Below are 19,859 nucleotides of genomic sequence, written 5' to 3'. Positions count from 1 at the left end.
AAAAATCCCCACAAACCCCAGAGCACCAAATTAGTATATTTTCAAATACAATTTTAGAATTTAAAGTTATGGAAAAAATAATGTAACAGTGTATTCTGATAAAGTGCAGCCACATGTCTGAACTCAGCTTACTTATTTAGTCTGGTGATTGACAGATGCATTTGGTAGCTTCTTGGATGTTTTATAATGCAACAAAGTAAGGCTGAATCTCACTGATATGACTACTTGTGACTTTTTCGTATCCTCTGCTAAAAGTTATTACATTCTTCAGCTTGTGCTTATGACTTAGGAAATTTGCAACAGCTCTTAAAGTGCACATTATAAACAAAATAGAATTATAAATCGAAATCTTTGAAACAGATGATGTTTCCTCAGTGAATCCCTTTTGTGCTTCCAAAATTAGTGTTGTCAATCAAACTAACAGGTGGTGTATGGTTACACAGAGTGGATCCCCCCTCACAAGATACTTTCTTTTAGGAAACCAATCAGAACCAGCACTGATATGATGATGCAGACCTGTCAGCAGAGCTGGGGTATATAAAGCAAAACAACTATGTTAGCACTTCTGAGCAGTCGTGCATTCCCCGCCTCGCCTCGGGTGTAGGGATTGCAAAAAAACAAAACTACACTGTCAAGACTGTGTAGTTTTGTTTTTATGATTAGAGGCTCTACAATTCTCATGCTGGGATTGTCTAAAAAATCTTACTCTGGATAAGGACGTCGTTCAAGAAGATTTCGCTGGGCTTAGCCCACTCTTAACAGGCACTTTGAGAGATCAGGTTAGTACCATAGTTTTGCTAGTGCAGTGGGTATTTTTTCAGTCATCAGTAATAATTATATGATTTATTATTTACATATTTGCTCACAGGGGATATAAGTTTCAGAGGACAGATGTGGAGCACTTAAATTCTCTGGCAACAGTATGTCTTGAATTTCTGGGAGTAAATTTTCATACCACTCAGTGAAAGTTTTTTAGTATATTTATTGTTAAAGACTGTGTAGGATAAGATTTTAAAAATGCATGGAAAAATCTGCTTAACTTAGAAACTCCTTTCTGTTGAGAGTGTTCAAGGTTATGCTACTGAGAGATAAACTGAGAAGCTCCAAGAATAGCTCTGATAAAATGCATATGGTATCAGCTAAGCGCTGATGACTTTTTAAGGGAATCAACTGCTAAGGTATCAATTACATGGCAGCTCTGGAACACTTGTCTGCTGTCATTCATAGGTGGGAAGGTTATTTCTGGAACATGACATTTCAGGCACATACTTTCAATTCTAATTATACAAAAAGCCTTATAAGATCAGATCTTCATCACTGAAATTTGCCTAGACTATTAAATGTATAAATTATGTGTGAAACCAATGACAAATCTGCTTAATAGATTTCCAATCTATTCTGGAGTCAGGGTATTATATATATATAGATATGCTTTCATAATGTTTAATTATATTGTATGATTATTTCCATATATTTTAGCTGAGCTTTGAAGCATAGTTATAAATGAAGTAGATCTTGGTGAATTACATTTGACAGATATTTGTCTTAATCTTCTGTTCAGAAAACTAGTTTTGGATTATGATGAAACGCTGGTGATTTCTTTCTAATTAGAGCTCATTTCCCCCAACCGTTGAAGCTGAAAAGTTTCAATAAAAGGCTGTTTATTTGTCAAGCTGGAACAAGTATCCAGATAACCAGTAATTGCCATAAAAAGCAGCTCAAAATCCCAATACAATATCCACTTATGCCCTTATCACTTATATGTTGGCATCAGGCACCGATTTCAATGAAGGTACTCACGTCATGAAGAATTTTCACCCCTTTGAAAGGTAGCATAAATATGACTCATAATGAAAGAAACCACTTTCTCACTGATTTTTAAGTTAATCCTGGGACTGTCACAAAATCAGACACAGAAACCAAAGTAAACAACAGTATATTTGTGAGTGAGATTGACTTTGAAAAGATTATGGGCTAACTCTTAGTAAAACAAGATATGCTCTCCGGGGAATTTTGTGATGAGAAAAATTGTAATTTTAATAGTTGTATCATACAATTAAGATTATATTAGATACGTATTAATAACCTGGACAATTCAACACCTGTAAATAAATGTGCTTGTGCAAACTTAAAGAATTCTTGATACAGAATCTTTTCTAGTAGTAGTGTGCTACTTCAAAGTAGGATCTTGTGGCATAAGAAGGGAGAGCAAACCATTTTTCTTTCAGATTTCACATGGATCTGCAGTTGTTCAAACCATCAGTGGCAGTGGCTACCTTATATCCTAGCTCACATTTCGAATGTGGCTCTCTTCCCATATTCAAAATTCCACTGAGATACTCTCTAAGAAAGAGTGGACTTCTATCTACATTTTTATGTCAATATGCGTTAATGTAAAATGAAATTATTTACTACTTACAGATTGCATTTAAAAGAGAGTCTTCTGGCACTTTTAAGAGCTAACAAAGCCAAGTAGATTGTAGACACTTTTTTTTCATTTGGTACTTAGTGACCTACTTGTCTTCTCATTGGAGAAAGAAAATGGTTTGTGCTAACAAAACATTTTAAAATAATTTAAAAAAATTACATGGAGATTGTTTTTTCTTTGGGTAAAGGAGATTAATGGAAAAAAAAGAAGCTAGATGACCTGCACAAGGTCATAAAATGAGTCTAGCAAAACTGTCTCCTGCTGCATACTTGTAATGCCAAATCACAGCTTCACTAAATATAAGTTTCATATACAACTCAGCCAAGAGCCTTAAAAGATATTTGCTATACAACTTTGTCAAAACCTACAATCTTCACAGTTCACCAGGTTAATGATTTAAAACTCAGAAGAGTAAATTGTTCTTAAAATAATAACAAATATTCCTAACATCTAGCAAGAAGGATGTGTGTCTAAAAGCAATGTGACCACTGATATGTAATTATGTTTTTGTTGCTTTCAGAGTGCCTGTAAAGATGACGACAAAAGCACCAACCTTTACGCAGCCCTTACAAAGTGTTGTGGCACTGGAGGGTAGTGCCGCAACCTTTGAGGCTCATATTAGTGGTAAGGTTTTGATTTACTCTTGCAAGATTTTTTATTTTTTAGTATTAATTTTGGTAACTTTTACACTAAGACAAATGATACTTCATAATCTGATCTCAATGGGTAAAAATCAGTGCTGTAATGTGAATGTAGATAAATATATACGGTAATGGTGGACACAGTGAAGTGCTGCCCATTCACAAACGTACTGTGTGAAGTTAGAAGACTTCCCATCATCCTGCCAAGGAGATTCATGTCTACTCATCATGTGTGTTAGAATTATTAAAACTGGGGGGAAATACCATTAAAAGCGTATACATAAAAATACCTAATGTACTAATAAGGGAACTTCATATGGATGTAGAGAGAGTAATCTTGTTTGGATAATGGTCAGGTAGAATGAGGAAGCAAGGTGCAAAAGGTAAGGCATATGCTAGGTCTTCATTGACCTACTGCTAAGCTTTACTCTGGCTAAGTAGTATTTCTACCTTCTATGCCCTTGAGTTTATGTAAATCCGGAGTTCTGGCAGGCAGGTTAAAAGCACAAAACCTAGGTCCATGTGGCCACTGAAGAGGGTGGAAAACCCTAGTTTCCTAGATAGTAGAGGTATATGGTGATCATGATGGTAGTCCATTGGTGAATTAGTCTAATTTTTTAATGTGATTTAAAGATTGCCATGTAATTTTAAAGGCTACTTAAATTTGCTAGTCTACACAGTATTGAAATACCCTGTATAGTGCAAAACCCCATACAAAGCCCCAGGATAGCTTTACCAGATAACCAACACCCTGTTCTAAGTGTGCCTCTGACCTCAGCAGTGACTAAGGAGAAATGACATGTGTTTCTGCTGATGGAATTATATTGTCTTACAGGCATTAGCAATGTGATGATCCACATACCATAAAGCACTACCCAGATGCTCTGGGACAGGTGCAAACACATGATCTCTCTGACTATAAAGATCTCTTGACATCTATAGTCCACTTTGGTTCATCCCTTAGTCCCTTTGGATAACATTGGCTCATACGAGGTTCACACAAGATGTTTTAATGTGTTCTGTAATCTATATCTATACTATTTTCCTGCATTATTCTGTTGTTTGGCTGCCTACTCTTCAGTTAATTGCCCTGGCCTTCTCATGTTGTCTGTACACTGTACATTTTCTGTGAAAAAGTTCTTTTCACTGATGACCACAATACTTATATTATTAGAAATACATAAATATAAAAGTAGAACAAGTTAGGATGCTAATATTATGGCTAAATGTGTGATTTTTGCCATTTTAATTTGAGTGGAGTACTCAAGAGGGGAAACTGATTTCTTGCCAAGAGGAGATACAGCAGTTTTTTCTAATCTCATATATTATATTTGTATTTTACTCCCAATTATAATGTGAGGGAATATCCTGTTACATTTTTTTAATAATATTACATTCTGGAATATCTTTTGTGTCCCAAACTCATCCACCAGGATTGACAGATCTGACATTAAATTGGTATTTAGATTTTCTAATGCATAAATAAAGTTTCATCTCTTGAAATAGTCACATAAATAACGGACTACAGAGTTTTATTCTGATCCTTTGTCTGCCCTTCCTATCTGTCATGAATAACAGTGAATCTGAACACTGCCTATTTATATATAAATCAAGTATTAATACAGAGCTATGATCCTAATGTGAAGAGCCTATTTAATCTAAGAGTACTTAGCAACCACCTGAGATGCAATTTTGCAGTCTGTAAATTAGGAGAAATGAATCATACAGTTGTATCAGACTGTGAATTAAGTGCCACATCACAAAGGTTTGATACTAGACAAAAATACCCAGTACCTCCCCTGTGCCCAGAAAGCGCAGAAGACACAGACACAGTGATTAAAAGCAGTAAATGCCAGAACAGCTAGGACATCATCACAGGGGGAGCCCTACTGGGTGAGCAGTGACTAAGGGGACATGAGACAGCATGCCACTGTCAAGGAAGTCTGCAGTGCTGCTGGCATTAGAACTGTGCCCATCCTCATGTCTCCAAAGTATGATCAAGTATTGAATTTGTTCATAAAGAACTAACCTGTATTTGGCTTAACTTTCTTTGAACTGGTATGTTCTGGTATTAGGCAATGCAAGCTAGCCTTTACACTCTGCATATTGTTGAAAGCAGCACATAAATCAAACACAGGCTGGTAGTTCCTATCACTTACGTAATTGTCAGGACAATCTTACTGAATTTATTTACTTAAGCAGTGAAGTTAATTTTCTTCTTTTCAGCAATAAAACTAAAAAAATCTCAAGGACATTTAAAAAATAATAATAAAAAAAATGACCTAATAACTAATATTTGAATCATAGTACAATTTGGCATATGTATAAAAAAAGTCCCTACTCCATATAGTCCAGGCAAAACCATCTATAATCTGAGGCAGAGATTACCTTTTAGTCTCCAGTTCTGTGGCATGGGATTAGCAGAGTGCTAGTACATTTGTTAAATTGAGTTTTGTTTTAATATGAACTTGGACTCAGACTTCCAAAATGGATCCCTTAAACAAAGCAGTTTGAGACATCAAATATTCTCCCTTTTAAAAAACGTAGACCTTGTTCAACCTACCACACAAAACCACGTTTGCTAATAATCATATGATGCTGCACCAAGAAAACAAAACATTTTGGCAGTGTTTCAAGAAATTCAGTATTGACAACATGATTTTTAATTGTCCAGCTTAAAATATTTTGGTAGTCGTTCGTGCAAATGTTGAAGACACAGCTCCAAATGAAATCAGTGGGATCTGCTGGATACTCTTATGTTTATGGTGTTAATGCCCAAGTTGTCCTATAACATTACTATCAACTTGATTTACACCATCCCCATCGGGGATGTTTGTTTCAACTGTGAAATTACACAGCTTAAACGTACTTTTACCCTTTTGATTTCTAATTCTCTCTAAAACTGGCCATATTATCTTTCTCTCTATGTGTGTGTTTCTGTTTTATGTATATGTAAAAATCAGGTTTTTTAAGTATGAGTAAAATTTAAAACTTTCCTAACCAAGTCTGCTATGACTGCAAGCAACCTGTAAAAGCTTAAATCTACATATCTCAGCTTCTGTTTAATTGCAGTCTCACACAGTCATGTTCCTGGCACACTAAAACCCCAAATAATTGAATTCATAGCAGGGATACTTCAGAAATGAAGCAGAATTCTGGGGTTTTCCAAATCCCAGAAAGTGGTACTGGGAAAATTAGGGCAGCTGTAGCAAGTGCTGTCTCAGATCTCATTCCTGAGCCCCTTTGTAGTGCACTTGATAATTTGGCTTGAGTGGAGAAGTACATGAAGTGAATTTGCAGGGATTTTAATTTTGGAGAAATGGTGTTCTAGAACTAAAGAAAAATATTTTGAGCTGGAACTGTCTCCTTAACTTAGCTGTTCTCCTTATGTGGCTCATACAAAAATTGTGTCTGTCAAATGGATTTCAGATGCTCAGTAAACTAGGCTGAGTAGAACACCAGGTAGAGAATTTTCATGAGGAATCTAAAATCATCATTTAAAGCTAAAAAGCCAGCTGTAGATACAGGTGAAACTTTTCTGTCCAGAATGGTCTTGCTCATGACAACAGATGAATAATATATTTGAACAATAAAAGGTCATCTGGTTCCAGCTGACTGCTTTCCACCAGACTCAAGTAGAATTAACTTCAGAATAAAGAATCAAGATCCCAAAGCATTAGTACCACTTGATGTTAATGTATACAACACTCACTTTTTCTGTCACTTAATTTTCTAAAATCATTTAGTGTTAAGACAACTAATTAACTTGATTGGAAGTTCTGCTTTTTAATTTGTCTCCAAACTACTGGACTGAATAATTTTGCTGGCAATTCTACTTAGGTACAAGGAAATAAATTTTAAAAATACTGCATGTGCATCACTTCACCCCCTTTATAGTTTTGATGAACTCCTCAACAGAATTAAAAAAACAGCCACAGTACACTCATTATGCAAGAGGTTTCCTAAATGCATTAGCCTGTGCAGCTATCCTATTGCTCTGTGTGTTTTAGAGATCTTTCTGAAAATAAATTCCTTTACCGTCATGTCACTGAATGTATAAGCAGAGATCTCTGCCTATGCCACACCACTGCAACTTCGCATACATGAGTATTATGGCAATTTTGATATCTGACAGGTTTGGGGTTTTTTTCCTTCCTTTTTCTTTAGGTTTCCCAGTTCCTGAGGTGAGCTGGTATCGGGATGGCCAGGTTCTCTCTGCTGCAACTCTCCCCGGTGTGCAGATCTCGTTTAGTGATGGCCGCGCTAAACTGGTGATCCCCACCGTGACGGAAGCAAACAGTGGAAGATACACCATACAAGCCACCAATGGATCTGGGCAAGCAACTAGTACTGCTGAGCTACTTGTCACAGGTATCAAGCAGCTAAAGAAAGGCACTTCTCTCTGCTACCAATGTAAGAAGGGAACATTAGCAGAAGTGTCAAAGATAATGAAAGAAGTTTGGATTTGAAGTACATGATTGGCAAAGAAATAACAAACCCAATTCCTTTTCCTGAAGCAGTTTAGAATTCAGCGTATATTCTCAACAGTAATTTCTAGCAGTATCTTTTACACCTAAACTGAATAAAGATTAATCTTAATCTTATAAACTCTTAATCACAATTACAAACTTCTGGCTTTGCCCAGTATACTTCTGCTGATTTCTTCTGTCACACTGGCTACATTCAAACTATGCATAAAAGAAATTATAAAGTTCTGCAGGATAATATTTAGTGATATAAAATTATATTTAACAGAATAACTCACATAAAGGGTGATAGCCATGAGACTGTCCTTACTACCTATGGTTATAAGCAATATATCACTAATTAAAAAGTTAAAGGTGTTTGTATTTTGGCAAATCAACTCTTAATGTGTGTAATATTTGAGAATATAGTATCATCTGTCAGCAGCATGTGAAGGAGAAATAAACCTTCTGTACTTCTAGTAATTAAAATATCTAGGCCTTATAGTTATTTTTAACAGACATAATTGTTTTTCTGTTTATTTCTGCAACAAAACTGCAGCTGGAACAGCACCACCAAACTTCTCACAACGACTACAGAGCATGACTGCAAGGCAGGGAAGTCAAGTTCGACTTGACGTGAGAGTGACTGGAATCCCTACACCTGTGGTGAAGTTCTATCGGGATGGAGTAGAAATCCAAAGCTCCCCCGATTTTAAAATTATACAAGAAGGAGACCTTTACAGCTTAATAATTGCAGAAGCATACCCTGAAGACTCCGGTACATATTCAGTAAATGCCACAAATAACATGGGACGTGCTACTTCGACAGCTGAATTGCTGATTCAAGGTAAGAGAGGTGGAAGTTGCAAGCCATGAAAATAAAGCATTCCTTGTTGTATTGGTGCAATATGCACCACTTCATCAATATTATATCTATAAGTTAATGTATAACTTCTTTCTCAAGAGTTGTCTGAACATTTGTATGGCCCTTTCCTCTAGAATGGGTCTTCTTTAAACTGAGGCTATAGTAGACAGAAAAAATTGTGGGATACTTTGTCCTAGTTTGAGCCAGGATGAACCCACTTTTCCTTTTACTGATTTTTTCCAATACTTTCAGCTGTTCTAATATTGTTCTGTAGATTTCTCAAAGTTGTACTTTTAAGTTGACTTTGATAGAACAGATATGTTAGACTGCCAATCTGTACATGGTCTTTTAAGTGAGCCTGGTAAGGATGAAGACAGTTATTAGATAGAGGAGAATTGTAGTAGTGAATCATTCTGCCTAGGGCACTTTTGCTTGGGTTTCACCTCAGTCAGGCTTCCAAATTGTGTAGTTCTTTGAGATCCAGGAATGATTCTGAAGAACCTACAGTAAATGTGTTTTGTTTGCAGTTTTTTTCCTAATGAGAGTAATGCAGAAACTTTATTTAACTTATTTTCACAATTATCTGTCTATACATACTGCAGGAAAAACAGATGGTTGCTTAATTATTTCTCTGTTGTTTATTTACATTTGTATGTAATTGGAATTGGCCATTAATTTATTTCTGCAAGTGCTTTTTGCCATATGCAATTCTCCTCACCACACTTTCTCTTCCAAAAGGTGAGGAAGAAGCCGTTCCTGCTAAAAAGACAAAGACAATAGTTTCGACTGCTCAGATTTCACAAACAAGACAAGCCAGAATTGAAAAGGTATGTTTTTAAAAAACAAAGCAGGTAAAGCTAAAATGTGGATTATTACTTGTACGATATCTGACATGTTTTCTTTATTTCATTGCAGAAGATTGAAACCCACTTTGATGCCAGATCACTTACAAGTGTTGAAATGGTCATAGACAGTGCGACAGCCCAACAGCTCCCACACAAAGCACCTCCACGAATGCCTCCTAGACCCACATCGAAATCACCAACCCCACCAGTAATTGCTGCAAAAGCACAGATGGCACGACAGCAATCACCATCACCTGTTAGACAATCACCATCACCTGTAAGACATGTCAGAGCACCAACACCCTCACCAGTAAGGTAAGATTATTATTCTTTCAAACAAAATTGCTTTTTTAATCACTTTTACATGTAGCAGTAATGTACTGGAATGGAAAAAAATGCACTGACTTAATACTGACTGAGTTTATTCTGACTCTGAGCTGTAATGTGCTGTATTTGTCACTCCTATAGAAGTGCATGCCTCTTACGTAAATTTTCTATCCCATATGGAGAAAAATCCTTTAGAGAATAAATCCCATTTGATTACATACAGCTGAAGTAGCACTGAAAACTCCAAGCTCATGATGAAAGATAAGAAAACAGTAGAGTACTTGGCCCTCAATGATTGTAGATGAACAGAGAAAAGACCAATGACACTCTGATGAGTGGTAAATGGAATGAAAGGATACACAAAAAAATGTGAACACGTGTTCTATATGTGTACTGGTAATGACTGCAGAAAGAGTGTTTTGAAAGTAGATAAGGTAAATATGTTATGGAAAAAATTAAGTTTAGCTCCATGGTGTAAAGGATCTTAAAGAGGGAAAGTAAGTGATTTAAAGACCAGGGCTCTTGGTTTAGGGACCACAAGTGGTCTTTCCTGAGACGCTAGTTAAGGCAAAATCGCTTTGAAAGTCCTGCAGTTTCAGCATCCTGAAGCAGTAGCATTATGGAAGGAATGTCTCCAAGCTGAGTGCTCAGCAGAGCTCCATTTAAATTGCCAGAACTAGATAAGCTGGTGTATTTTGCCTCATTGAGAATAGCTTGCAAGGATAGGAAGGAACTGATAGTGTGTAGCAATAACAAACTGCATAGATGAAAGAATAATTCAATAGTGCCATCTGGAGTGCATATGGAACTAGACATTTATACTGCCCTGGTAGTCAAAACACTTGTAGACATCTAACACGTTAGAAGATAGATCTAAAAATTAATGTGATGATGCTGCCCCCTAATGCTGCAATTTGTTAATATTATCTGGTAAACAAAAAAATCCTCTCAAATAAAACTCATTATAACTCTGTTAAAGCATTTTGAAAATTCATTTAAATTATCTGCTAGGACTACAGTTGAATTTTTTTTAATATAAAAATTTAGAAACTAACACTTTCCAAGTGGATACCAATTACTCTGGCTGAGTTTTTTAAATATAAGTATGGGAAAAAATACAGGCAGAATCTTGCCTGGAGTCTGAACATGTGTATGGATGGCACATGGAAATGAAATGTGGTGCAGGAGTGTATAGTTATGTGATTGCTAGATAGATACTGCATGATATTTTTACAAAGAGTTGTTACACTAATTGTCTCTCTGCAGAGACAGGGCCGCAAATATAGCATGTAATACTCATGGCTTGTAAGCCTTAGATATTACTTCTACTAGGAGAATTGAGATAGGACAAGTGGAAACTATCAATGTATTTTTTATATTTTAAATATTTGCATTTGAGTGAAATGTCCTTTGACATTTGCCCTTTTTTCTTTTTTGAAAACCTAACTAAGCTACTACAAAGATGTGTTACAGTTACAAGTATGACAAAAACACACAGGCATAATATCAAAAACAGATAAGTGCAATTAACAAATAAAACACCTAAAAAACTTAAAAAAAATAATAAAACTACCAAGTACTGAAGATACCCTAAATGGGGAGTGAATTGAAGTTCAGGATACAGTTGTTTATGTAGTTGTAATTGTATGATACTATATGAATTATACTAATACTTTCTGTTTCAATAGGTCAGTTTCTCCTGCTGGAAGGATATCCACCTCACCTATTAGACCAGTGAAATCTCCATCTCCGATCCGTAAAACACAGGTAGTGACAACAGCTGGGGCTGAAGTCCTTCCCCCTTGGAAGCAGGAAGGATATACTGCAACCGCAGAAGCTCAGATGAAGGAAACAAGAGTATCTACAAGCACTACTGAAATAAAAACTGAAGAAAGATGGGAGGGGAGATACGGGGTCCAAGAACAAGTAACCATTAGTGGTGCTACTACTGGTGAGGTTGCAGCTGGTGCTAGAGAGGTAAAGTCTATTTTTTGAAAGATCATTGCTTTTGCTTTAAGTGTGGACTCATAACTGCTGAATAGATCTGCTAAATGCAATCTAAGAGCCTGTGTATAAAAGTGTGTATCTGCTATCGAGAGAGATCTGCTGCAAATATTTAAGTGTTTCTTTGCAACATTCTGTCTCCATACTTGTTTTATGCTTCTGAATGTATGCAAAACATGAAAAAATGTCTTTTGATGTGACTAATATAGGTGAGAAAGGACAGTGAAAAAACAGCAGCTGTTGCTACAGTTGTTGCTGCTGTGGATCAAGCCATGGTGAGAGAACCAGCTCCAAGTCTTGTAGAGCAAACTGCTAAAAGGACAGCAATGACTGCAGTCCATGTTCAGCCTGTTCAGGAGCAGGTAGAAATAGAGCACTGATATTCTATGGTTTCCCCTTTTTCCCTTCATCCAACATGCAAAGAAAGCATGATTCACTCTGAGGAATTAACAAGATATTACTCAGTGCACTGCAAAAGCATGCATACTCCTATAGAGCACCTGAGCTGTAAAGGAATGCTTGTGGATCACTTATTCCATTGCCTTCCATCATAGCAGGATTGAACTAATTATTCTTAAACTGTTTTTAAGTTTAAGAATGCCTTCTATGAAAGTGATCCCATATTCTCCTTTGTCTTTTTTTCTCTAACATGATTCTTACACTGGTTAAGTTTTTCCTCTAATATCTCAATAATTTACCCACTAGAATAGAATAATTCTCCCTTATTGGTTTTCCTTCACTTGCATTCCTCTCTTATTTTTCCTTCTCCTTTTCTTTTTGATCAATTTGTTAAAGTGAATTTTAAGGCTTTGTTTTCTTGTTTGTTGCTATAAAAATCAGATGAGAAAGGAGGCAACCGTAGTAGTTACCAGTGATAAAGCCACAAAACAAACAGTAATATCAAGAACTAGAGAAGGAATTGTTACCTCACAAGAACAAAGGCACATCTTTCATGAAAAGGTGAATACAGCTGTTACCTGTGATTTTCATGCCCTAATGTCTTTAAAAATCTACTATCTCAACAAAAAGGCCTATGAACAAGACAAATGACATACCATTACATTTTTTCCTTTCATATGTGTTCACTCTTCTGGTTTACATTACTATCATTCTCCTGTCTCTTATTGATCCCCGTATTACTTTGTCTATTTCACTTCCATTATTAATACGTAAGAATGTGATAAACTTGCTGAACCTTAACTTAATTATTTTTTTTCATAGAGTGATTTATGAGATAGCATTCTCAATCATTTAAAGAATTGATGTATAGAAAACACCTCTCAAATTTTCCCTTTAAAAATTGTATTTTGTTTTTAAACTTGATATTTGTAGTCTGCTTTGTTTGTTGGCAGCACACTGGGTCAGGAAATGGATGAAAAACTCATTCTGCATTAAAATGATGATGAGTAATTGGAATTCAGCTTATTTTAGCATGTGTTTCATCAGACAAGTGTGATTAAATGGAAGACCAGCTTTTATAGAGAAATATTACATTTGCATGATCTGAAATGCACAAAGAAGAAAGCATAACCTCTCTTTAAAGTACTGATAAACAGAAATCCACCTAGGAAAAAAAAATAAATTAAAAAATTGTGTTTATTATTGTGATTCCGTCTGAACTTCTTGGCAAGGTGAAAGTCACCAAAAACTTGGTTTTCATATCCTACACTTCCTCAAACTGATTATGATGCAGGACAGTTTTTATATGATCCTTTTTTTTTTTTTTTAGTTACTGCTTTCTGTAGCAAAGCAAGCGTTTGTGGAATATTTTATTATTTTTTAAGCTAAGTATATATGTATTTTATAAAAAGTCTGTTTATCTTGTTATTGTTGTTTCCAGACTAGATTATTCTGAAATGCAGAATTTGATATTTTTCCTCCCTTTTTTTTTGTAATCTCTTTTCCAAATGTCACGAAAATCACATACCTTATATTTTTAAACAAAATCTAATTTAATTTTTTTATTTGTAAACATACAGGTAAGAAAAGAACCAGAGAAAACTCCAGTACCCACAGTAATAATTGCCACAGACAAAGTCAAAGAGCAAGAAAGAATATCAAGAGCTAGAGAAGAAATCTCTACCAGCCATGAGCAAGTGCAAATTGCTCATGAGAAGGTAAATAAATGTTACAGATATTTAGCTCATTCTTATATTCTAATAAGTTTATGAAACCTCATCCTTCATGAAATATACTATTGATCTTTGCTGTGATTCTTTATGAAAAGATTACAAAATGAAAGCTTTATGAAGCAAGGTATTCCAAATCTGAGCCCAGCTTTGCAGGTTCAGTTCTGCTGACTTTTTGGCAGCTCCGGCTACAGGGGCAGAGTGCAGCTGCCCTTCCTACAGATCCTTTGAGCATTGTGGTTTTTATTACCAGGATACTCAGGATTTCATTTTTTGCTTAATGACCTTTGCTTTTTGTCTGAAAATAAATTGTAAATTCTAAAGATAAATTGTAAAGGTTATCTCTCATGATACAATATTTATGTGTGGAGTATGATGCAATGAAGTTCCTATTTGTGTGAGGACTGAATGCATCTACTAGACCATAATGTGGAAACAATGTTTGTTGGAACAAGAAACAAAATAGTTTCATGTACTGATGGGAGTAAATATTAAGTCAGTAATACTAATTTTTACGCAAATATATTTTACAAAACATAACAATGTTATGTCATAATTAACTAGGAAGTGGGAATATTCTTCTCTTAATTCACACATAGATGCAATATATTAATGACTTCAAATGCACTTAGTTCAGCTAGTATGTAAGGTAGGCTATGCCTTGGTCAGCACAAAATGATCACCTGATTTCTCAGGTGATGCTTTTCTTTTATTCGTATAAATTCTGAAACCTTATTCCACTTTCCCGAGAAGCTGTGTAATTTGACAAGAGGCATAATTGATTACTATTTTTTTTTATCATAAAAACTAGATGAGAAAGGAAGATACAAAACCTTCTGTTCCTAAGGCAGTAATTACCACTGACAAACCTAAACCATCTCTCATAACATTGAAAAGTAAAGAAGGAATTGCTACCACCCAAGAACAAGTGAGCATTACCCATCAAAAGGTGAATAGCACTATTACAACTATATTTTTTTATCCTCTCCTTTACAAAGCATATGTGTCCCTAAAAAAATACTAACTGTACATTTCCGGCTCATTTTTTCTAAAATTTATTCCACTTTAAAACCTTTAGAATACCATTTAATAAGAGTATATTATTCCACCTCTACCTTTCTCTCCTAACCACTTCAGTTACTAGTATTCCCATAATTATCTTCTGACTGACCTTTGGAATGCACTGACTGACTCCTGAAATGTATTTTATTTTATTTTATTTTAATTATTACCATGATTTAAATAGCTGTCAGGGTGTAACAATACTTATCAGTATACATATAGTGAGTTGTGTGCAGTGCACCAGGATCTAACTCCCTTAGTTCTTCTTCCCTGTTCCGCTTCCAAAATGCTTTCCCATTGTTCAAATACCTTTCAAGAACATTTGTAACTGAGACTTATTTCTGCTGTAGTATCTAGACTTCAAAGGAAGCTGAGAAAACTACTGTAGTTAAAAAAAAAAAAAAAAAGCTACTTATAAAACCAAAACACCAATCACAGTGTCCAGAACTAGAGAAGGAATTACAGCCAAGATCAAACTAGTTTATGATCAGGTGAATATAGCTATTGCAGATGTGAAAAGCACTGTTGTAATTTATTTTGTTTGCAAACCTCACCTCTTCAGAGCTACTTGAGTATGAAAGAATGTGCTCAAACTAACTCATGATAACATACCATTTAAGTGGGATGATTGTCAAGTAAAAGTGTTAGTGTGACTAAGTTTCTAGTGATAAAGTTTGTGTCACTCTATTAGAAAATGCCACTTTTAAGAGTACAGTCAAATTTCTCTGTGAAACCCTATTTCATACCAGTGACTTTCAAGTAATGTTTGCTTGCTGACTCTGCAATCTTTTCTTTTTCTAAAAGATTATTTCCTTGCAATTTTATGGTTTTCAGATGAAACAACCTCTCTCTATTCAGGTTTTAATTGTATTGTTCTTTGTGCAGTCCAAACTTGAATATCCAGTTTATGACTTGAGACAATCAGATGTTTGTTGACATTGCTTTGTTCCAGTAGGACTCCCACAGTAAAAAAGCTTTTCTGTTGGAATGTAGCCAGGAACTCTCATATGCAGAAGAATATCATAATTGCCAACAGCTTTTCTTTAGTCTATCTATCCACTTTGTTGGAAAGAGTATGGTACATTTAAAAAAAAATAAATTGTAAAATATAATTAGAAGAGCATCACACCTAAAACTAAGAGGACTAAGACTTCTAAGACATTACAGTTACTTCTCAGGTGATGTGAATTTAGGGCAAAATTCAAATTGGTATAAGCAATGATTTTGAAATCAGCAATGAAACTAGATAAGAGGTCCCTGTTTCCTAAACACTACTTTACTAATAAAACATAGACTCTGTAAATAATCACATTTTGGCCTCTTCTGATTTATTTTAGTTTGAAGGGATAATGATTTTAAAATCATCATGAAATTATCCATTAGGTTTTCTCCAATCTACAAGGTATACATTTCATATGCTCTGTTGCTAGATCCATATCAGTTATGGCAGTAACAATAAACACTGATAGTAATGATCCTATTACCTACTTGTCCGTGACTGGGCAGAAATTTGGACCCTGATAACATAAAAGTTGTCACTATTTATTACCTATAAGCAACAAATAAAACTCCTTATACAATTGCATTATTTCTAATTACTTAGCAAGCTCAGGTTTTTTTCTGCATATCTACGCAGTATCTCTTTTTCTAGAATATACTTCACTGAGCATGATAAGTACTTGCCAGATATGCAAGCCTTTAAAATGATGAATATTTGTATAAATTCTGCCAATGTTCTCTGTAGACTAAAGCTGGAAAAAAGGCTGAAGCTGTAGCTACAGTTGTTGCAGCAGTTGATCAGGCACGTGGTCGATCACCCTGGGAACCAGAACAAGCAGAGGAAACTTATGTAAAGCAGAAAACTTTGGAATATGGCTATAAAGAGCATGCTGTAACAGACCACGTTGCTGAGGCCCCAGCAGAACGTCATGTTGTCACTAAAGAAGTTAAAACTGTCTATGTTCCACCTGAGAAACATATATCGGCTGCTGAAAAGAAAGAAGTTCATGTATCAACAGAGGTTAGACTGTTTACATTGCATTTTTTTTCCAAAAACTATGCCCCAGTGAAATCGGTTTCAGTTTGGAGAACAGTATCACATTCTCAACACCTTTTATCATTGCTTTGTGTAGATAAAAAGAGCAACAGAAACCGAGAGAACAATTCATGTTGAACACCCGCGACCTCGCACAGCAAGTCCCCACTTTGCAGTCTCCAAAATTGCTGTTCCTAAACCAGATCATACATATGAGGTAAGAAATGAAAAATGTATTCAAGAAGAACAGCATTTCATTTATAATAACCAGTAGGTTACACTTTCCATTTGACTTTTCCTCTCACTCCAGCATGGGGCTTTCCCAAGAAGAGATAATCTAGATGTTTATGTTCTCTAAAGTTTTTGTTGGCTTGTTTGAGTAATAAAGAACACTCCTGCAAACAGATACAAATCACATTTTTGTGGTTTGTGTAATTATTAGTTATTTAAACAAACTTTTCATCTGTTTAATGATGCAGCTTGAATACTTCATGTCATACAGTGAAATCGTAAATGTTTTCATGCAACTTGTATTTTTTAAAGAGCAGGAGTATCCATTTTCAACCTTACTATGTGCATCAGATCACTAATATGTGGGAAACAGTACTTCTTCCTTGTAGATTACTACAAACTAAGCTAAATAAAAAAAATAAATAAATAAAATTTCAGACTGCATAATATGCCACCATCTATTTTTAGTGGTTTTTTTTACATTTGTCTGTTTGACTCCTTCACATAATATTGAAAGTTCCCATTTAATAAGATTTCTCATTCAAGCAAACATTCTCCCTTCGCCTGGACTTTACTGTTGTTTTTTTTCCGCTAAATCATAATTAAACATTATAAAACTACTATCTTTAAAGATTTATGTATGTTTTTCAAAGTTATTGCATCTAAAATAACATTTTGAAGTCTCTTCAGTTATTTTAATCACTGACAGTTATATTATTAGTAGTATTGCTTATTGCGGTATCAGACTGAGTAAATAGCAGGCTAAGATCTCAAGTGAAATAATTTAGAGGACAATTCTCTTGTAGCATTTAAGAGCTTCTTGACCATCTAAAGATCAAATTCTAAAGTAAAAATGAAAGAGAAAATATTTGAATGTTAGACACATCAAAAATAACAGATATAACAGGGTTGTTATATCTTCAGTATTCTACTACTGCAATCTGAAACTAGAAATCATTATACTATATGCAGCTTTTGCGTTGTTAACAAATAAGTGACTGATGAAGCAACTGGTGCATATGCATTCTGCTCAGGAAATATACTGTCTCCTTTGAAAACGAGAAAAACTAAACTGTAGCTCTTTCTCTTCTGTTCCCTAGGTTTCAATAGCTGGATCTGCCATGGCTACTCTGGAAAAAGAGTTATCAGCTACTTCTGCTGTGCAAAAGATCACCAAGCCTGTGAAACCACCTCAGCTGAAGCCACAGGAAGTCAGGATAAAAACAGAACCTCTTGCCCCTCCACAGCTTACGTTTGGAGAGACTGCTGAGACTTACAAAAGTGGCTATGATGTTGAAACTAGAAGAGAGAGAGGTGTAAGCATTAAAGGAGAAGCAATGAGGGAAGAACATGTGGTGTTGCAGAAAGAAGGCGAAGCAAAGGTATGTTATTAAGCAAATTTCCATCACTTTGACTGACTTTCATCTTAAAAATATAGCATGAGTTCACTTGTGTGCTGTTTCCTCATTGCAATTTTCCACGTTTACAGCTTTCTGCTGACTTTTATCTCAGTTGTTTTACACAAGTCCTTCTAAGGACCTAATATTTACCTCTGACAAGCAGAATTCTCTTTACCTAATTTATTTTCTTATCTAAATTCTGCTTTTGTCCTTGGCTTTGATAGGTGTTTATTAACTGTGCTTTAAATAATCTAGGTGACAGAAACTGCCAGAGTTCCTGTGCCTGCAGAAATCCCTGCTACTCCACCCACCTTAGTCTCAGTAAGTAATTTGTATGTAGATTAAGGGAGATACACTGTTTTCACCCATTTTATATTCTAAGTTTTTTATATTAACACCTGGCCATGAAAATTTGGCTTTGTTTAATCTCCAAAACATTGTTTTGGACTTTCTCAGCCATAAAATTCATCTGTGATACAAGCTGTTCTAAAAGTCTGTTATGGGAGTGATTCTTCACAATTATGTCAAATACGAGTTTGACCTTTGCTGCAGTAAAACATTTTCTCAATGTGATCTGCATAAACATCAACCTACCTTTTAATTGTCTTGTTAATAAAAATAATGATCCCAAATATGGTTTCAGATACTTCCCTTTGTAAAATACCTCTTTTTTCCTCGATACACCACTGAAAAGAAGTAAACATTGAATTTTCCATTCACATAGGTTTTATTTACATGTCTGTTTAGTAGTGAAAATATATACTGATTGTGATACTTATTTTTTGTCATACAGGGCCTGAAAAATAAGACTGTGACTGAAGGCGAGTCTGTCACTCTGGAGTGCCGTATCTCAGGTCATCCTCAGCCTTCTGTGACATGGTACAGGGAAGACTACAAGATTGAGAGTTCAATGGACTTCCAGATCACTTTCAAAGCAGGGCTTGCTCGCCTCGTGATTCGTGAAGCCTTTGCAGAAGACAGTGGAAGATTTACCTGTACTGCTACCAATAAGGCTGGGACTGTGAGCACATCTTGCCACTTACACGTGAAAGGTAGGTGTAGTTACCATTGAAGAAGATTACAATTTTGTTAACTGCATATTACTTGTCATTTAGTGTAGGTGTTTTGTCAGGTGCTAAATAGAATGTATGCCTTGAATTATATTCCAGTGCTGTTAGGTAAAAGGGCTGTAAGAATGTGAGGAAAAGGCCAACTGAGGCTGATGGAGACTTCCTTTCTTGGTGAAAGTACCTGGCCCCCTGAGCCAACTAACTACCTAACCTTCTCCTTTTGTGAACTAAACTTGCTGCACAAGCACTATTAGAGTATTTTAAAATCCACTGTATCATATTTGTCTTACAGTCTCAGAAGAAATTGAGACTCAAGAAACCATTTCTGAGAAGTCTGTTACAGAGGAGAAACGGTA

The 19,859-nt window shown here is 35.4% G+C and overlaps 1 protein-coding gene across 1 annotated transcript in view; it reads left to right on the top strand.

The window, feature by feature from the left end:
- Positions 1-567: 567 nt before the first annotated feature.
- Positions 568-19,859, top strand: part of TTN (titin) — a 248,597-nt gene continuing 229,305 nt past the window's right edge. The window contains exons 1-17 of the mRNA XM_009996323.1: positions 568-779; positions 2,949-3,052; positions 7,237-7,440; positions 8,095-8,382; positions 9,139-9,227; positions 9,316-9,560; positions 11,261-11,554; positions 11,791-11,938; positions 12,417-12,536; positions 13,556-13,693; positions 14,517-14,661; positions 16,519-16,787; positions 16,900-17,019; positions 18,134-18,415; positions 18,689-18,754; positions 19,227-19,485; positions 19,796-19,856. Coding sequence (XP_009994625.1) covers positions 2,962-3,052; positions 7,237-7,440; positions 8,095-8,382; positions 9,139-9,227; positions 9,316-9,560; positions 11,261-11,554; positions 11,791-11,938; positions 12,417-12,536; positions 13,556-13,693; positions 14,517-14,661; positions 16,519-16,787; positions 16,900-17,019; positions 18,134-18,415; positions 18,689-18,754; positions 19,227-19,485; positions 19,796-19,856 — 2,819 coding nt within the window. The 5' untranslated portion in view covers positions 568-779; positions 2,949-2,961. The remainder of the gene's footprint in view (positions 780-2,948; positions 3,053-7,236; positions 7,441-8,094; positions 8,383-9,138; positions 9,228-9,315; positions 9,561-11,260; positions 11,555-11,790; positions 11,939-12,416; positions 12,537-13,555; positions 13,694-14,516; positions 14,662-16,518; positions 16,788-16,899; positions 17,020-18,133; positions 18,416-18,688; positions 18,755-19,226; positions 19,486-19,795; positions 19,857-19,859) is intronic.

The sequence above is a fragment of the Chaetura pelagica genome, unplaced genomic scaffold (genome assembly GCF_000747805.2).
Source record: "Chaetura pelagica isolate M959 unplaced genomic scaffold, ChaPel_1.0 scaffold3, whole genome shotgun sequence".
Classification (NCBI taxonomy): domain Eukaryota; kingdom Metazoa; phylum Chordata; class Aves; order Apodiformes; family Apodidae; genus Chaetura; species Chaetura pelagica.
Note: the sequence above shows the minus strand (reverse complement) of the source record. Positions and strands in the feature narration are given on the sequence as shown.